Below are 14,494 nucleotides of genomic sequence, written 5' to 3' on the forward strand. Positions count from 1 at the left end.
CTGGCGGCTTTGACCCATTGTGTTAGACAACATATACTGGTCACAGAGTAGCTACGCACACAGTCAGCCCTAGAGAGTTTTGCTGCTTTTACTAGTATAAAATCGAAGCATCAGACTGTCTCACAACATGGGCACGGTTGTACTGTGACATCTCCCTCCTACAACATCTCCTTCCTTTCTCTGCAAGGAAAGTAAGCTGCTTCTGAGGTCAGGTACCCTTACATTAGTTTAACTGCACACGCTTTGCTACAATAGCTAGATCAGCAACCATCCCTCTTTCTGTAGCACCCACTGAAGATGTGGATGCACAGGCCAACGGTGCTCTTCTCATGATAGTTATAGTGCTTCTCTAAGCTAGATGCATTATATTAGCAAGGGGTCTTCTGCTGATATAACTTAATCTACTGAAGGTAGCTCAATCAGCTAGGATTGTTGTTTTTCCATTCCTCTAAACAATGTAACTATGAAGATATCTTCCCATGCAACCTTGGCCTAGAACTTAAAACTAAAATACCTTAAAAATAATAACCACCGCTCCTTTACTGACAGTTACATAGGTGTTACAATACCAATGTCTAGGACTCTGAAGTCTCATATCTGCAATGAAATAGTAAAATGGCACAAAAATACATACATTTGCGTGGGCAGGAGATAAGCATGAAAACCGATAAAACCATAAAACTGATCTTACAACCTAAAGCTAATCAAAAAACCCAATACCCCTTCCCCCAAGAAAAGCTCTTCTCTCCAGATGATCTCTCAGCACGTGAGATATATTTGTGAGGAGCTTGTATCTTATTAGTCTTCCCTCAGACATTATGTTGTGCAACGGATTGAACCAGCTGAAGCAGTTTCACTGGTAGGCAACACAGCACACAAAACCTGGTAAGAACAGGCCATACTTTGGGGTTTAGATTGTTTCCTGAAGAGAGGGCCCACATCACTTAATTCTAAAGGTTTACCCACCTCTGCCTGAAGATAACACTCAGTTAGACTCATCCTGTAAGAAACACAAAGTCAAGAGAGAAAAAGTTGAAGAGTCTGGGGGGAAAATAATAATAATAATAATAAAAAAAATCAAACGACATCAGCAACAGGGTGAAGCGAGCACTCAGACTGTCTCTGATTAGACTAATTTCCTCAGGTTCCTCAGCTTCCCCTTCTGGAGGAACCAACTAATAGCACTTTTTCTACCTTCACAAAGATATTGTGAGGTTAAGATGACATCTGCACAATGTTTACAGATTCTCATGGGTTAAGGCCCTAGAAGGGAAGGGAGTCCAGGAGAGCTGGCTAATACTCAAACATCACTTCCTCCAAGCTCAAGAGCGGTGCATCCCTATGAGTAAGAAGGGCAGTAAAAAGGGCAGGAGACCTGCATGGGTGAGCAAGGAGCTGCTGGCCAAATTCAGACAGAAGAAGAAAATACACAGAATGTAGAAGAGGGGACAGGCTATTTGGGAGGATTATAGGAACGCAATCAGAGCATGTAGAGATGCAGCGAGGAATGTTAAGGCCCAGCTGGAGTTGAGTCTGGCAAGGGATGTCAAGGACAATAGGAAGGGCTTCTACAAATAAATCAGCAGCAGCAGGAGGACTAGGGAAAATGTGGGCCTGCTACTRAATGGGACGGGGGCCCTGGTGGCAAGGGATACAGAGAAGGTAGAATTACTGAATGCCTTCTTTGCTTCAATCTTCACTGCTAAGGGCAGCCCTCAAGAATCCCAGAGCCTGGAGATGAGAGAGAAAGTCCAGAGAAAGGAAGACTTCCCTTTGGTTGAGGAGGATTGGGTTAGAGACCTTCTGGGCAGGCTAGACATCCACAAATCCGTGGGCCCAGATGGGATGCACCCACGGGTATTGAGGGAGCTGACGGATGTTGTTGCCAGGCCGCTCTCCGTCATCTTTGAAAAGTCTCGGAGAACTGGAAAAGTGCCTGAGGACTGGAAGAAAGCCAATGCCACTCCTGTCTTCAAAAAGGGCAAGGAGGAGGACCCAGGCAACTATAGGCCAGTCAGCCACACCTCCATCTCTGGAAAGGTGATGGAACAGCTCCTTCTGGATGTCATCTCCAGACATATGGAGGAAAAGAAGGTGATCAGGAGTAGCCAACATGGATTCACCAAGGGGAAATCCTGCTTGACCAATCTGATGGCCTTCTATGATGGAGTGACTGGCTGGGTAGATGAGGGGAGAGCAGTGGACATTGTGTACCTTGACTTCAGCAAGGCTTTTGACACTGTCTCCCACAACCTCCTCCTAGATAAGCTCAGGAAGGGTGGGTTAGACRAGTGGACAGTGAAGTGGATTGAGAACTGGCTGAAAGGCACAGCTCAGAGGGTCGTCATCAGTGGCGTGGAGTCCAGTCGGAGGCCTGTGGCTAGTGGAGCTCCCCAGGGCCCAGTACTGGGTCCCATCCTGCTCAGCTTTTTCATCAATGACCTGGATGAGTGGACAGAGTGCCTCCTCAGCAAGTTTGCTGAAGATACCAAGTTGGGAGGAGTGGCTGACACACCAGAGGGCTGTGCTGCCATTCAGAGAGGCCTGGACAGGCTGGAGACTGAGATGGGGAGGAACCTCCTGAGGTTCAACAAGGGCAAGCACAAGGTCCTGCACCTAGGGAGGAATAACCCTAGGCACCAGTACAAGCTGGGGGATGACCTGCTGGAGAGCAGCTCTGCAGAGAAGGACCTGGGAGTGCTGGTGGATGACAAGYTGACCATGAGCCAGCAAGGTGCCCTTGTGGCCAGGAAGGCCAACGGTATCCTAGGAAGGCTGTTGCCAGCAGGTCGAGGGAGGTGGTCCTGCCCCTCTACTCAGCCCTGGGGAGGCCTCATCTCGAGTACTGTGTCCASTTCTGGGCTCCCCAGTACAAGAGAGACAGGGAGCTACCGGAGAGAGTCCAGCGTAGGGCTACAAAGATGATCAGAGGGCTGGAGCACCTGCCCTACGAGGAACAGCTGTGAGAGCTGGGCCTCTTCAGCCTGGGGAAGAGAAGCCTGAGGGGGGATCTTATCAATGTGTACAAGTACCTGAAGCGAGGCTGTCAAGGGGATCACACACACAGAATGGTTGAGGTTGGAAGAGACCTCTAGAGATCATCTAGTCCAACCCCCTGCTGAAGCAGTATCATCTACAGGATGTTAGACATGATCACATCCACATGGGTTTTAAATATCTCCAGAAAAGGAGACTCTCAGGGATCTGGACGCTCACACCAAATTGTCAGGGAATCTACAGAAAAATGTTTTGTGCTGTCCACTTAGCTTATCCTCAATTTCAAGGGAACAAAGTAAGTAGTGTATCACGTTTTCAGTTTCTCTTGATTCCAAGAACTCATCATAGATCCCGCAAGAAGGCTTTGAGGTGCCATGAAAAGAGTGCCATGTTATGTATTAAACAACTGCCTATTATTATGATACTCTCTAYCATCATCAGAAAATCCTGTACAATTAATGAYCTTCACTAGCTCTTTGAAGACTATATTTTAATCCTTGTCTAGAGACCTACAGATGGTCTGAAACAGTCTCTCACAGTCTGCCTTAAAATAAATAAGTTTTAGAAATATGTTGAATGATGATTTCTAGCAGGGAAAGGGGGGATAAAAGATGACACGAACATCTCTCTTTCGAGTTACAACTACGTCTCATTATTACTGCTGCTTCATTCTGTTTTTTCTAAGACTGCCTTCTCTAGGTAACTGGCCCTTTACAGAGATGTCAYATAAACTTTCAGAGTATTCAGATATTCTAAAAATCCATTACCGCAACAGAGAAGCCCTTAGATTACCATTAGCTTTGCAGAAGCAAGGTGGGTCAAATGTGCAAAGGATGAAGGATAGGGTTAAACTCTTTTCAGTTGTCCCGTGTGACAGGACAAGAGGCAACAGGCAAAAACTGAACCACAGGAAGTTCTGCCTGAACATGAGGGGGAATTTCTTCCCTGTGAGAGTGACAGAGCACTGGCACAGGTTGCCCAGAGAGGTTGTGGAGTCTCCTTCTCCAGAGATATTCAAAGCCTGCCTGGACGCAACCCTGTCTCACATGCTCTAGGTGACCCTGCTTAAGCAGAGGGCTTGGACTAGATGATCTCCAGAGGTCCCTTCCAACCTCACCTATTCTATGATTCTCAGGTGGAAGGCACAAACATGTAGCATTATAAACCCTAAATGTCAGTAGAGTCAGCGTGAACATGTTATCTCTGTAAGGTTTATCACTTGAAAAAGCAGAAGCTAACGTCTTCTGGACTCTGGTGCCTGGGAGATATATCCATTAATATTTAACCTCCTAAACCAGAAGCTTAATTTCTCAAGGTGCTTTCTACAGCAAAGGGACAACAGAAAATCATATTGTTAAAAAAAAAAGTTTGAAAACTCTGGATATTTGAAAAAAGGCATCTTGGTGATGTTTTATCWATCTGAGTTCTAAAAGCAGTGTCAGACATTCATTCGCCTGAGCTAAATTCTCACCTATACTATAGCAGTCTGATTCTTTGTAGGTACTAAAAGTTTTCCCATGTGGCTAGGTAAGTTAGGGTCCTTAGTAAGAACACCTCTGACTCATTTAAGAGTCTAATGCTTTTTAAAGACAACTTGGAGAGAGACTAGAGGAAGATTTTAATCTCCCTGGCCCTGYTTAACCCCTGGCTCAGTTGCAGGACAATTAACAACCAGTTTCTTCCAAGGTAGAAGGATACAAATACTAGTCAGTAAAGATTACTCATTCCAGTGCAGCTGACTACTACAGCACTGTTCACTTGCAAACACCTGACAGCATGGAACAATCAGCCTTTAAGTTAAGTGACCTAACACCATTTGCACGCTACCAGTGCACACCAAGTGCACATGCATGCTGTTTGTTATGGAAGCTAGAAAGGCCCTGGGAAATGGTTGCTCTGCGTTCAATTTAACTAAAGCTGTCAGAAATTATTTAGCACCACAGGACAGCACACAGAAGTCATAATTGTAAATGCCTGTAAACAACTTGAGTTAGAAAGGATAGTTGTCAGGGGAGTAGAAGAGACCTTTAAGGAAGAAAAAACAGCTGGAATTTCTGCTAAAGGGCAATAGTCTCACCTGAAGCAGCTGGGCTTTTACAAGCTTGCCTGCATTGCTCTTCTGTTGTCAGCCTGTTTATGCGCACTATGCGAGCTCCTCTCTCTTTCAGGATAGAAACTCCATCCTCACATATACAGAAGGAAATCAGCAGGAAGAACACAATGGCAGTCCACATCTTCAAGGTTGACCTTGCAGGGAAGCTTCTGTTCCTAGGAGTGTGTAGTACAGGAGGATGTTTTCCTATATCACTCTCAGATCCTGTGCGATACACCTATATTTTTTAAAAAAATAAAATGATTACTTTATACCAAAAGTTTGCAGCTGAAGTGTTTTTATTAAACCYACTCTTATCAATAGAAATGAAAGGGTTTGCAAAACAAGGACAAGTATTATTACAAACAATACATAGGCAATAAATCAGAGAGCAGAAAAGACTATTCCCAAATTCACAAAGAGGATCTTTCTTTGGAAAGGGTACTTTGCTCTCCTTTCTTCTGACCCCAACATAGATAACTCAAAAGCTGCAGGCAGTAGGTTATGCTTTCCTCCTTTTAGTTTCCCCAAGATCCCAAGGTGAAGAAGAAAGAAACATGACGCAAGAATACAGTCAGGAACAGAAAGAGCTCTGCTGTCTGTTGCTCTGCTTTCATTTGGAGGATCCACCTGACTACTGTCAAACCAAAYCCTACTGGGGCTACAAAACAGCACAGGGAAGAGTAGCAGTACATGAAAGGTGTAAAGAAGATGCTTCTTTTGGAATTGGTTCACACATTTCTTTGATGTAAACTGATACCTCAGAGCCACAAATATATAGGAGGCAGCGAATGCAGGTGCAGAAGTGCACATGGATAATCAGGGCTTCAGAGTCAGACTGATGCGCTTAGCTTTTGACTTAAAGGTTGTTCCCAGGTTTAGCAGAAGCATTTTCACCAGTTTGAGCACACTGATAATACAGGGATCCACAAGCTGGGAATATACCTAGAACCTGGCCCTGCTTTTACACCGCATCAGTCAAACCAAGCATCAGGCTTCATTCATTCGTGCTTTGATTCTCTTGTTGATCACAAAAGCTATTAAAAACTTCTTAATTCAAAACAATCAAAAGCCAATAATTCATGTCTTTTACGTGATTACACAGACGCAGTAGCTGCTACTGAAGTTTCACACACACACAGTGGTCTTTATTTCCCCACATAAAACAGTAAATACACAAAGTCTTTTCTTCATTAGCATTACACACAAGACACTTGTGTCCCCACTAATGGGCTCTCACCCTTGAAGTCACTGGAGCAGCTCCCACTGACTTCAGTGCATTTCAGAGCAATCCTCACCTGCTACCTGGATTTACCCTAACGTTTTCAAGACTTTTTAAAGCTTTATGTAAGCAGGTCCTTCCAAATAGTCCAGCCTGGACCAGACTAATTGTTTGGTCTCTTCCCTAGGAGCTTATAAGGGCAGCTCTCCTCCTCACTGAAGCAAGCTTCAGTCCTCATCCTGCAGTTGTGAAAAGAAATCTCATGGTTTTCAAAGAGTGTTGAGGCTCAACTTTGCCAGACAGCTTGGAAGGGTACATGACTGCAGCTGAACACACACACAGTTCATAACACAGATTACGAGCAGCATGTATGAATGGTATAAATAGCATAGTAAAAACCATCCAGTCTCTTAGGCAAATTAAGACCTTGATTTAGCCATCCATGCAAGAAGGCTTACCCTGAGCTCTCTTAAATTCACAAGTGCAGTTTGGCCCAAGAGTCTGAGCTGGAGCCTTTGGATTCCAATAAAGCCCAGGTAACATTTACCAGCTTTGATTTCTAAATTGCTACATTTCAATGTCTCAGTCACTGAACTTTTATTTGCAAGTTTTATCTTTGCCCTGCATTGTAAAGCCCTGAACAGAGTAACAGAGTTTTAGCCTCAGAAGTATCTGGAAAAGGGGCAAAGTATAAATGGTTATTCCAATCTTTATAGAGGACACACAAGGTGCAAGTCCACACTGGATTATCCATGTCAGAAATAGGGACAAAACTTAGTAATAAATTACATTGCCTCAAATTCAGCGTCCCTAATCACCCTACGAGTTCTCTGAGGGAATGCAACTTGCTCCCCAAGGCCCCCTTCCTGCCAACTTTATATTTACTCTGATGAAAAGAGATATTCTGCACCCAAAGGTCCTTGAAAACGTATCGAGTATTTCTACATTTTCTACACTCCCAAAGATCAGGGAAGCCAAAAAACGAAAGAATGGTGGTGGACTTGCATCACTGACCTTAGCTTGCACACTGCTCTGTGGCTTTCTCCCTGGAGGAAATACAACAGCATCACACTGGCTTTGTGCAAGCAGATGTCTCTCTCCAGTCAGAGGTTCACACCTTGGTTTTCCCATCTGGCAGCTGGAAACATTTGAGTCTGACTTGGCAAAAGAAGCCTTGGCAGGGAAAGGAAGCTCACCAGCCCCATCTAGCTCTGAGTGCTGGGCTGCATCTGCTTTCCAGCTAGCATCAGCTTGACTAGGATCCGGTTCCCATTTCACACCAGTCTGCACAGTGCAGACACACTTACACCAGCTCAGATGTCTCACCCTGCCACGCTGAATCAGCAAGAGACCCCTGACCTGCCCCGATGGAAGGCACGACACCGGCAAACTGACAACAAGCAAGTATATCCATTTAGACAGAGTTCTTTGGTGGGACCAAAGACTTCCACACTCTTTCTTATATGAGAAACAGATGGATACAGCCTATTTGCCTCTAAGACAGGGAACAAGAACCAACATGAGGATCCAAAGGCACCAATGGAAAAAAAGTGAAAAGGAACGTTTATGTTTTACTTTTTCTGCCTCACCACTTGCTTTTCCAAGCGGACATTAGCTGGAGTTGCAAGAGATTTGGTGCAGGAGAGAAGACAACTTGTGTGACACACAACACAGCCCCCTGTGACATGGTACGCTAGGGTCAGCTGCTCAGGAAAGGAGCCTCATTTTCAAAACAGGATTGGTAATGTGAATGAGTTATATCGTAAAGGAAACTTTCATGTTTTTCCCTGTTGTTCTACACTTCCAACAAGTTTACCTTAGTGTTTTGCATTGCCATCAGCCTAATGCATTCTGTAGTTTAATCACTGCAAACTCCAACTGGGAAAACATGAAAGAGAAAGAGGATGTAAAATACTCTTGTCTGAAAGAGACCTTCTCCTCAAGCTGACAGATCCTTATTGCTGACAGACAGCAAGCTTCTGTTTTAAACTCTGACTCCTTCAACTCACAGTAAGCGATCTGGGTTCCTTCACTGACACTGTAGATATCCCACAAAGACACTCGCAACACCATTTGTCAATCTGCACAACCATCAGCCTATGCAGAAACAACTGCAGTTTTCGCTAAGTTCACAGATCACAGGCAGAGATGCAGCAAATATTAGGAAAAAAAACATAGCACAAAGAGCAAGTTTTAAATTTTAAAGAAAGTTGCTTACGTTTGCAATACATTTTCAAGGTAAAGAAGACTTACATGTATAATAATACTTTATAGTTTAGGAAGTGACATTGAGAACAAACAGGACATGCAATAATGTATGCATTTACCATTCTAAAGAAAATGGTAAAGGACTACAGCATCCAGTATTTCTATGAATACAGAGTTTTATTATTGTAGATTGTTTCTTGCTTSACTCAGATCTTTGTAGTCATAGCAACTACCCCCGAAGGATAAAAATCTCCAATTACTTTTGCAAATGCAGACACAACAGCATTTCACAGTTAAAATCTCAGCCTTTCAGGATCAATAMAGTCATCTTAATTAATTCTAATTGACCCAAGAACTAATGTATTTGTAAAAATCACATGTTGATCACACTTGAGGTCTAGAAACTGTTTATTAAAACAGTCATCTGTCCAGTATGCACAGACATGCTCTGTTTTCCCAACCAAGTTAAGCCATCAGAAATCCTTCCCCCTCACAGCTGACTTTGGTCCCACTTAACCACAACAGCTCCAAAGTCCTCTTCCATGGCGACTGACAGCCTTTCTGGGTTAAGAAGGTACCACTTACTGGGGAAGCTCTAAGGACAGACATGAGATTTATCTGGCTTCCGTACAATTCCTCTTTTTCCTCCTCTCAGTAAGCACTCAGTCCTCTCAGTCTGTTCAGGGCCAGCTGATGCTCATTAAAGGAATGGGGGTATCCCAGGCTTGCTCTGCTCTGAGAGCACTGGAGATGGTTTGGTTTGCAAGGCCTCTGCCAGTCCAAGAAAGGGTGAAGTCAGGCCCTGTTCTGGGCACCCGAAATAACCAGTGAGAGAGGGGGGGAAGGGAACAGAAAGATCACAGAAGAGGTTTTTGAAGGCAGCAGCCCAGACACATGGTATCTCTCTGCCCTCAYGCAATACTGTTGGTCCTCTACGAAACACTGTACCTGACACTCGGGAAAAAACACCCTGTGCTCACTCAAATGGAGAGACTCAATAGCTCCAAAGCAACAAAGCAAGTGCAAAACCAGCCACTTTGTCCCAGGCATCGTGGTGATTACCTGTCTAATAGCTTCAGTTACTCACGAAACTCTCATCCCATTCTCTCTCCTGCCTACCATGAAAGCTCCTGCTGCTTTTGACAGATGCATGGCTTATGAGCACTCTTCCATCACCACAATCTAAGTTGAGCTTCATTCAGGTTTGAAAGATCCTCCTGGGAAAAGATAGCATCCAAATTAATGCCTGTCCACAACGAGCTCTTCTCAAAGGGAACCTATGGTCTTCTAATTGTTAAATGTTAAACTGCTGAAGTGAGCACCAGAAGGCAGAGCACCAGAAGGCAGTGCTGTTTCCCAAACTCAACACACACGTGCCCAGCACACAGGCCGCGATGACTGAAACACTACAAAGCAGCTCTGAAACAGAAATAAGAGCCGAAGCCGCTCYGAGCTAACACGGACTTACAGACAGACAGCACAGGCATGCTCCCTCCGCACACGTTCAGCCGCTCAGAAGTTGGTAAACAACGAGCAGCTTGGAGGAAAGGGCAGAGCAGCGCCTATTCAACGGAGATCAAATTGTTAAACTTATTTTGTTTGAAAGTACTGGRTTAATGTACATTTCCAAGTTGTTTTTCCTCCCACCGCTTGGCACTGATACATAATTACAAGCTTAAAACAACATTAAAATAATGTTAGAGGTTTTTCAGCAAATCATCGTTGTCCCTTTACATTTTACAGAGTGCTAAAATACAGCGGASAAGCAAACAGCTTATTTCTAAGTCCAGCATTAAGATATGACTGCATCTGATTATCTTTATGCAATTCAGATGACATTTTGGATGCTGTATCAAGTATGAGAAGGTTTTTTTTCTGCCTTCTCCACACCAGCACAATCCCATGCATCCAGAACAAGAGCTGCAATTATTACTTACAAATCACTTTTCCTGACTTAACCACTGCCTTTTAGAATTACAAACAATGGGCTTTTTCTTCTCTACCCGCCTCACATTTCTAGCCAGTCCCATACAGCTCCATTTGTATTCAGAGACTCCCAGTAACTCCACTGAGTATCTACCCCATGAAGCTACAYCCCAGAGAAGTACTAGCTAGAGCTTCTTCTCCAGACCACATTGCTCCTCAGAAAGCATTCTCTTAGTCAGARATAATATGGAGACAAACACTAGCATCCCCATCAGCAGCAAGTTCCTGAAAATCAGAGCAAAATCTACTCTTTGAGAACTACCTGCTTCATCTATTGAGCATCCCCAAAGAAATTAAAAGTCAAACCAAAYCACAAAAGAAAGCAAACAAATAACACCTGGGAAAAGTCAGCACTCAGAAGAGTGCAAAGCCTACTTTTCCCTTCTGAGATATAGCTGCAGATGGTAAAAGGCATGCTGGAAAACCAGAATAACTGAGTCAACAGCTGAGKGACTTCTGACTGTGGAATGTGCACACACATCCAGAGAGCACTGCCTGCTGGGGTTCAGAAGTGTTCCTCCCTCCTTGCTCATTTYCCTTTTCTCAGGTCAAAAAAACCTGCAAAAAAAATTCAGATTATTTCTTCAAACAACATCCACTTGATTGGGATGGCTTGCAGGAGGAGAGTGAAATCTGTGGAATATAAAACCCTCCTCTCCATGCCCTCCTAAACAATCTCAGTCACTCCAGGTTAAGCAGGCATAAGGTGCACRCAGCAGCTGAACACAGGAGGAGCCCAGCAGGCTGAAAGGAGAGAGGCAGAACTAGACAAAAAAAACAAGGAAGGAGGGGGAGTGTGTTTTAGAGTTCACAGGTACAAAGCAAGCAACCAGAAAGGAAATCATTTAGGGCAACACAGGATGCTTCGATCTGTTATCGAGGAACCAAAAATTCATACTTACAAGTGTGCACAGACTGGAAATGAAAATGTCAGGGAGATGCAAGGAAATCTCCCTTTCCACTGGACCATCTCTGCTGGTTTCAGAAAGAAGCCAAGGCGGAAACASTGAGATTTCACAGAGCAATGGGCAGCAGGGCACAGATACTCACTCCAGGGGGACCTGAGGAAACCACCAGCACAGCACTAGGCAGTGCACTCTTGATCGYTGCAATAAAGTTACCAGTGCAGCCGGCACCTCCAAGAAGCCATGAGCTAGGCCAGCTGCAGAGAGCAATGCAACACGGTTCCTCCTCCTACAGGGACATAACAGAAGAGGACACAGTGCAGGATCCTAGGGGCCTCAGTATAATGACAGAGCGGGGGAAACAAGGCTGGGACACATTCACAGTCAGTGATGCTACTCTCCCATCAAACCAAAAACACATGAGGCCTAGTCTCAACTTGCTTGTCAGCTCTCTGCAAAAAGCGTTACATTGTCAGCTCTCAAAAAATGCTATATTTGGTCTTTAGAAAATAGAATTAAAGCAAGTTTTGCTACAGGCAGACAAGCACTTTTTGTTTTGAGAATCAAGGCCGAATGCAGGAACCAAGGATCTGGGCTGCAATCATGAGAAGCGTTCAGGTTTCCAAGCTTACCTTTAAGGTGAAATTGCATATATGTACAGGTTTGGAAACAGAAGAGGCAGCACCGAGGCAAACTAGGCCAACTTCTGAATTGAGTCAGCATAAGCAGGGAAGAAGSGATGAGGACAATTGCAAGAAAATACCACGGACTTACCCCATCAAGAAAAACTTTGCTCATGATTTAGCTCTACAACAGTGCCTTTCATGTATGACTTACAACAGCCCCAATGCAATGCCAAAACATGCTGGCCAGGGAYGTGTGAGAACAACACTTTGTTATGGTGTTAAAAGCAAAAATAGTTGGCCCTTTAGAACATTTGCAAGTAAATACAGCTTGAATTGTGAATTCAAAAACACCGTTAAAACATCCTACCTCCCCTAYTGACTCACCAGGAATATGTCTGAGCACAACCTGTTTATACCAAGGATCACATGCTACAAACAGCAAAGGACAAACTGAGCAGAGGTCATGAAGCAGAGAGCACATTAGATCACAGGTGAGGAAGACAATTATCAGTGACTGAGGAGGTCCTCCCTGGTCTGGGCACAGTTCCTTGGATTGTGCTTCCCAAGCCACKGGGGGAAGGACCCTACCTCCTTGGAAAATCCAGGCTAAAACAGCCTTCCTCAGGTCAGGGAGAATGTCACTTATACTCCTTCTATCACACAACTTCTTTAAAGCTTAATATCATACAGCTGGCTAAGTATTACAGAAGAGTAACATGCCCCCATGTCAGCCAGCACTCCTTACTGCAGGAGGCACAATACAGATACACCACTGGTTCAGTCTGCCGCTTTTTCTGATGTTTCTCCCATTTAGCCTATGTCCACAAAGCGTAAAAAACAAAACAAAAGACCCTGCAAAACCAAACAATCCACAGAGAAATTCCACAAGAGGGCTCTGTCAAGAACAGCCAAATAACTGAAAATATTTTAATTAACCAGCCTTAAAATTATACATCTTCTCCTGCCCTAAATACAAGCCGCATCCTTCAGTTTGCAGCACAGTCTCTACCTATGGCTGTGGCTGAATTTCCCATCAATCTTCATGACACGTGCACCACAAGCTGACTGCAATGTTTGCAGTAGCATTTACAAGCTTCGTGGAAGAGCCAAAACATGCCAACAGTTGCAAAGGATGAACTCAGAAGAACAGAGCRTCCTCCTTCAGAGCATCCAACACACACTCTGGATTCACATTGACCATCCCAGGTGAGAGTTATTAAGCTAGAGAGCAAAGGATAAATCAGCATCATAGAGCAGACCACCTGCAAGAAAGCTACTCTGGCTGCTGAATCCTTTGGAAGTTTGAGGTAGGAATGATGCTCTTTGAAAGAAGTCTGTAGCTGCAAAAATCATTATTTCTCCAGTTGCCACATGTTACTTCCTGCAAGAAAATCCTTTCCTCTGCTTGTGAATGCCAAAAATAACAGAATGGGAATAAACACCTTAAAGTCTCCTTCGAAGAGGTGAAACTCCACACAAAACGTACATTGAGATTTGGTTGACATATAAAACTTTCACAACTACAAAGCGCTTAAGGCTCCTACGGTGACACAGGCATGTTATATTACACAGGGCCAGGCTCCCCAGGGACAAGGACTGGGAAAAGCACCCTCACAAGTCTAATATTACCACAATCCTGCAAAAGGCCTGGAAAGTCTTTTCCCATGCAACAGGTGGATTAATCGCAATCTCAGCAGCTGACCTCAGTCATGCAGAGGTTAAAGTACTTCACCSTTTAATTTCAGGGTTTTCAGTAAGTTGTTTGACCTTCCTTTCTAATCAAGAATCCAGAGAGGAAGAAGTTTTGGTGGTCAGAGCCCATGTCTAACAACTGCCGAGACCCACATTCAGGTCCCTTCCCCCTCTCCAGTTTCCTGCAGAAGTGATGCAGGGTGACTGACACACAATCTCGCACAGATTTAGCTGCAGTGGTTTTTGTGGGCAATTTTTACTTTAGTCAGTTTTGTTCTGAAGATGTTTATCAACTTTACCCATCTCCCAGATCACAGACTGCCACCATCTTTCTGTGACTCAGCTCCCCACCTGTATTTCTTTCACCGAGCTTGAGGAAGACAAGCGCATTTAGTTTAGAAAAAAAAAAAAAAAAAAAAAAAAAAAAAAAAAAAAAAAAAACTCCCCATCAGATAGCAGGGAGTTAAGAGGGGAGCATAAATGCAGCAGACAAAACCTTGCAGAGACCACTTTTTTAGAGATGGTTTCTGAAGAACAGGTTATTGAGAACCTGCACAAATATCTAGGAGTTTGAGTAAGGAACAAAAGAGGAAAAAGGATGATGTTCTCAGCCTACTTGGTTTGGGATACACAAGTGGTCYCGGGCTGCTTAACCCCACTGACAGCTCTTCTAACAGCTGGCAGTGATGGATGGAGAATACGGAGTGATTGCTCTCATTCTTTATATGCAAGCTGATGAGAAAGTATCTTATCCTCGGTGCTAGCA

At 44.1% G+C, this 14,494-nt stretch overlaps 1 protein-coding gene across 4 annotated transcripts in view; it reads right to left on the reverse strand.

Annotated features, from left to right (window-relative positions):
• Positions 1 to 14,494, reverse strand: part of CUNH11orf24 (chromosome unknown C11orf24 homolog) — a 37,125-nt gene that overhangs the window by 5,891 nt on the left and 16,740 nt on the right. For all 4 annotated transcript variants that reach the window (XM_085298445.1, XM_085298447.1, XM_085298444.1 and 1 more), the window contains one exon: positions 5,075 to 5,327. In XM_085298445.1, coding sequence (XP_085154571.1) covers positions 5,075 to 5,327 — 253 coding nt within the window. The remainder of the gene's footprint in view (positions 1 to 5,074; positions 5,328 to 14,494) is intronic.

The sequence above is a fragment of the Rhea americana genome, unplaced genomic scaffold, assembly GCF_003343005.1.
Source record: "Rhea americana isolate MKP2758 unplaced genomic scaffold, rheAme1 scaffold_139, whole genome shotgun sequence".
NCBI classification, from domain to species: Eukaryota; Metazoa; Chordata; class Aves; order Rheiformes; family Rheidae; genus Rhea; species Rhea americana.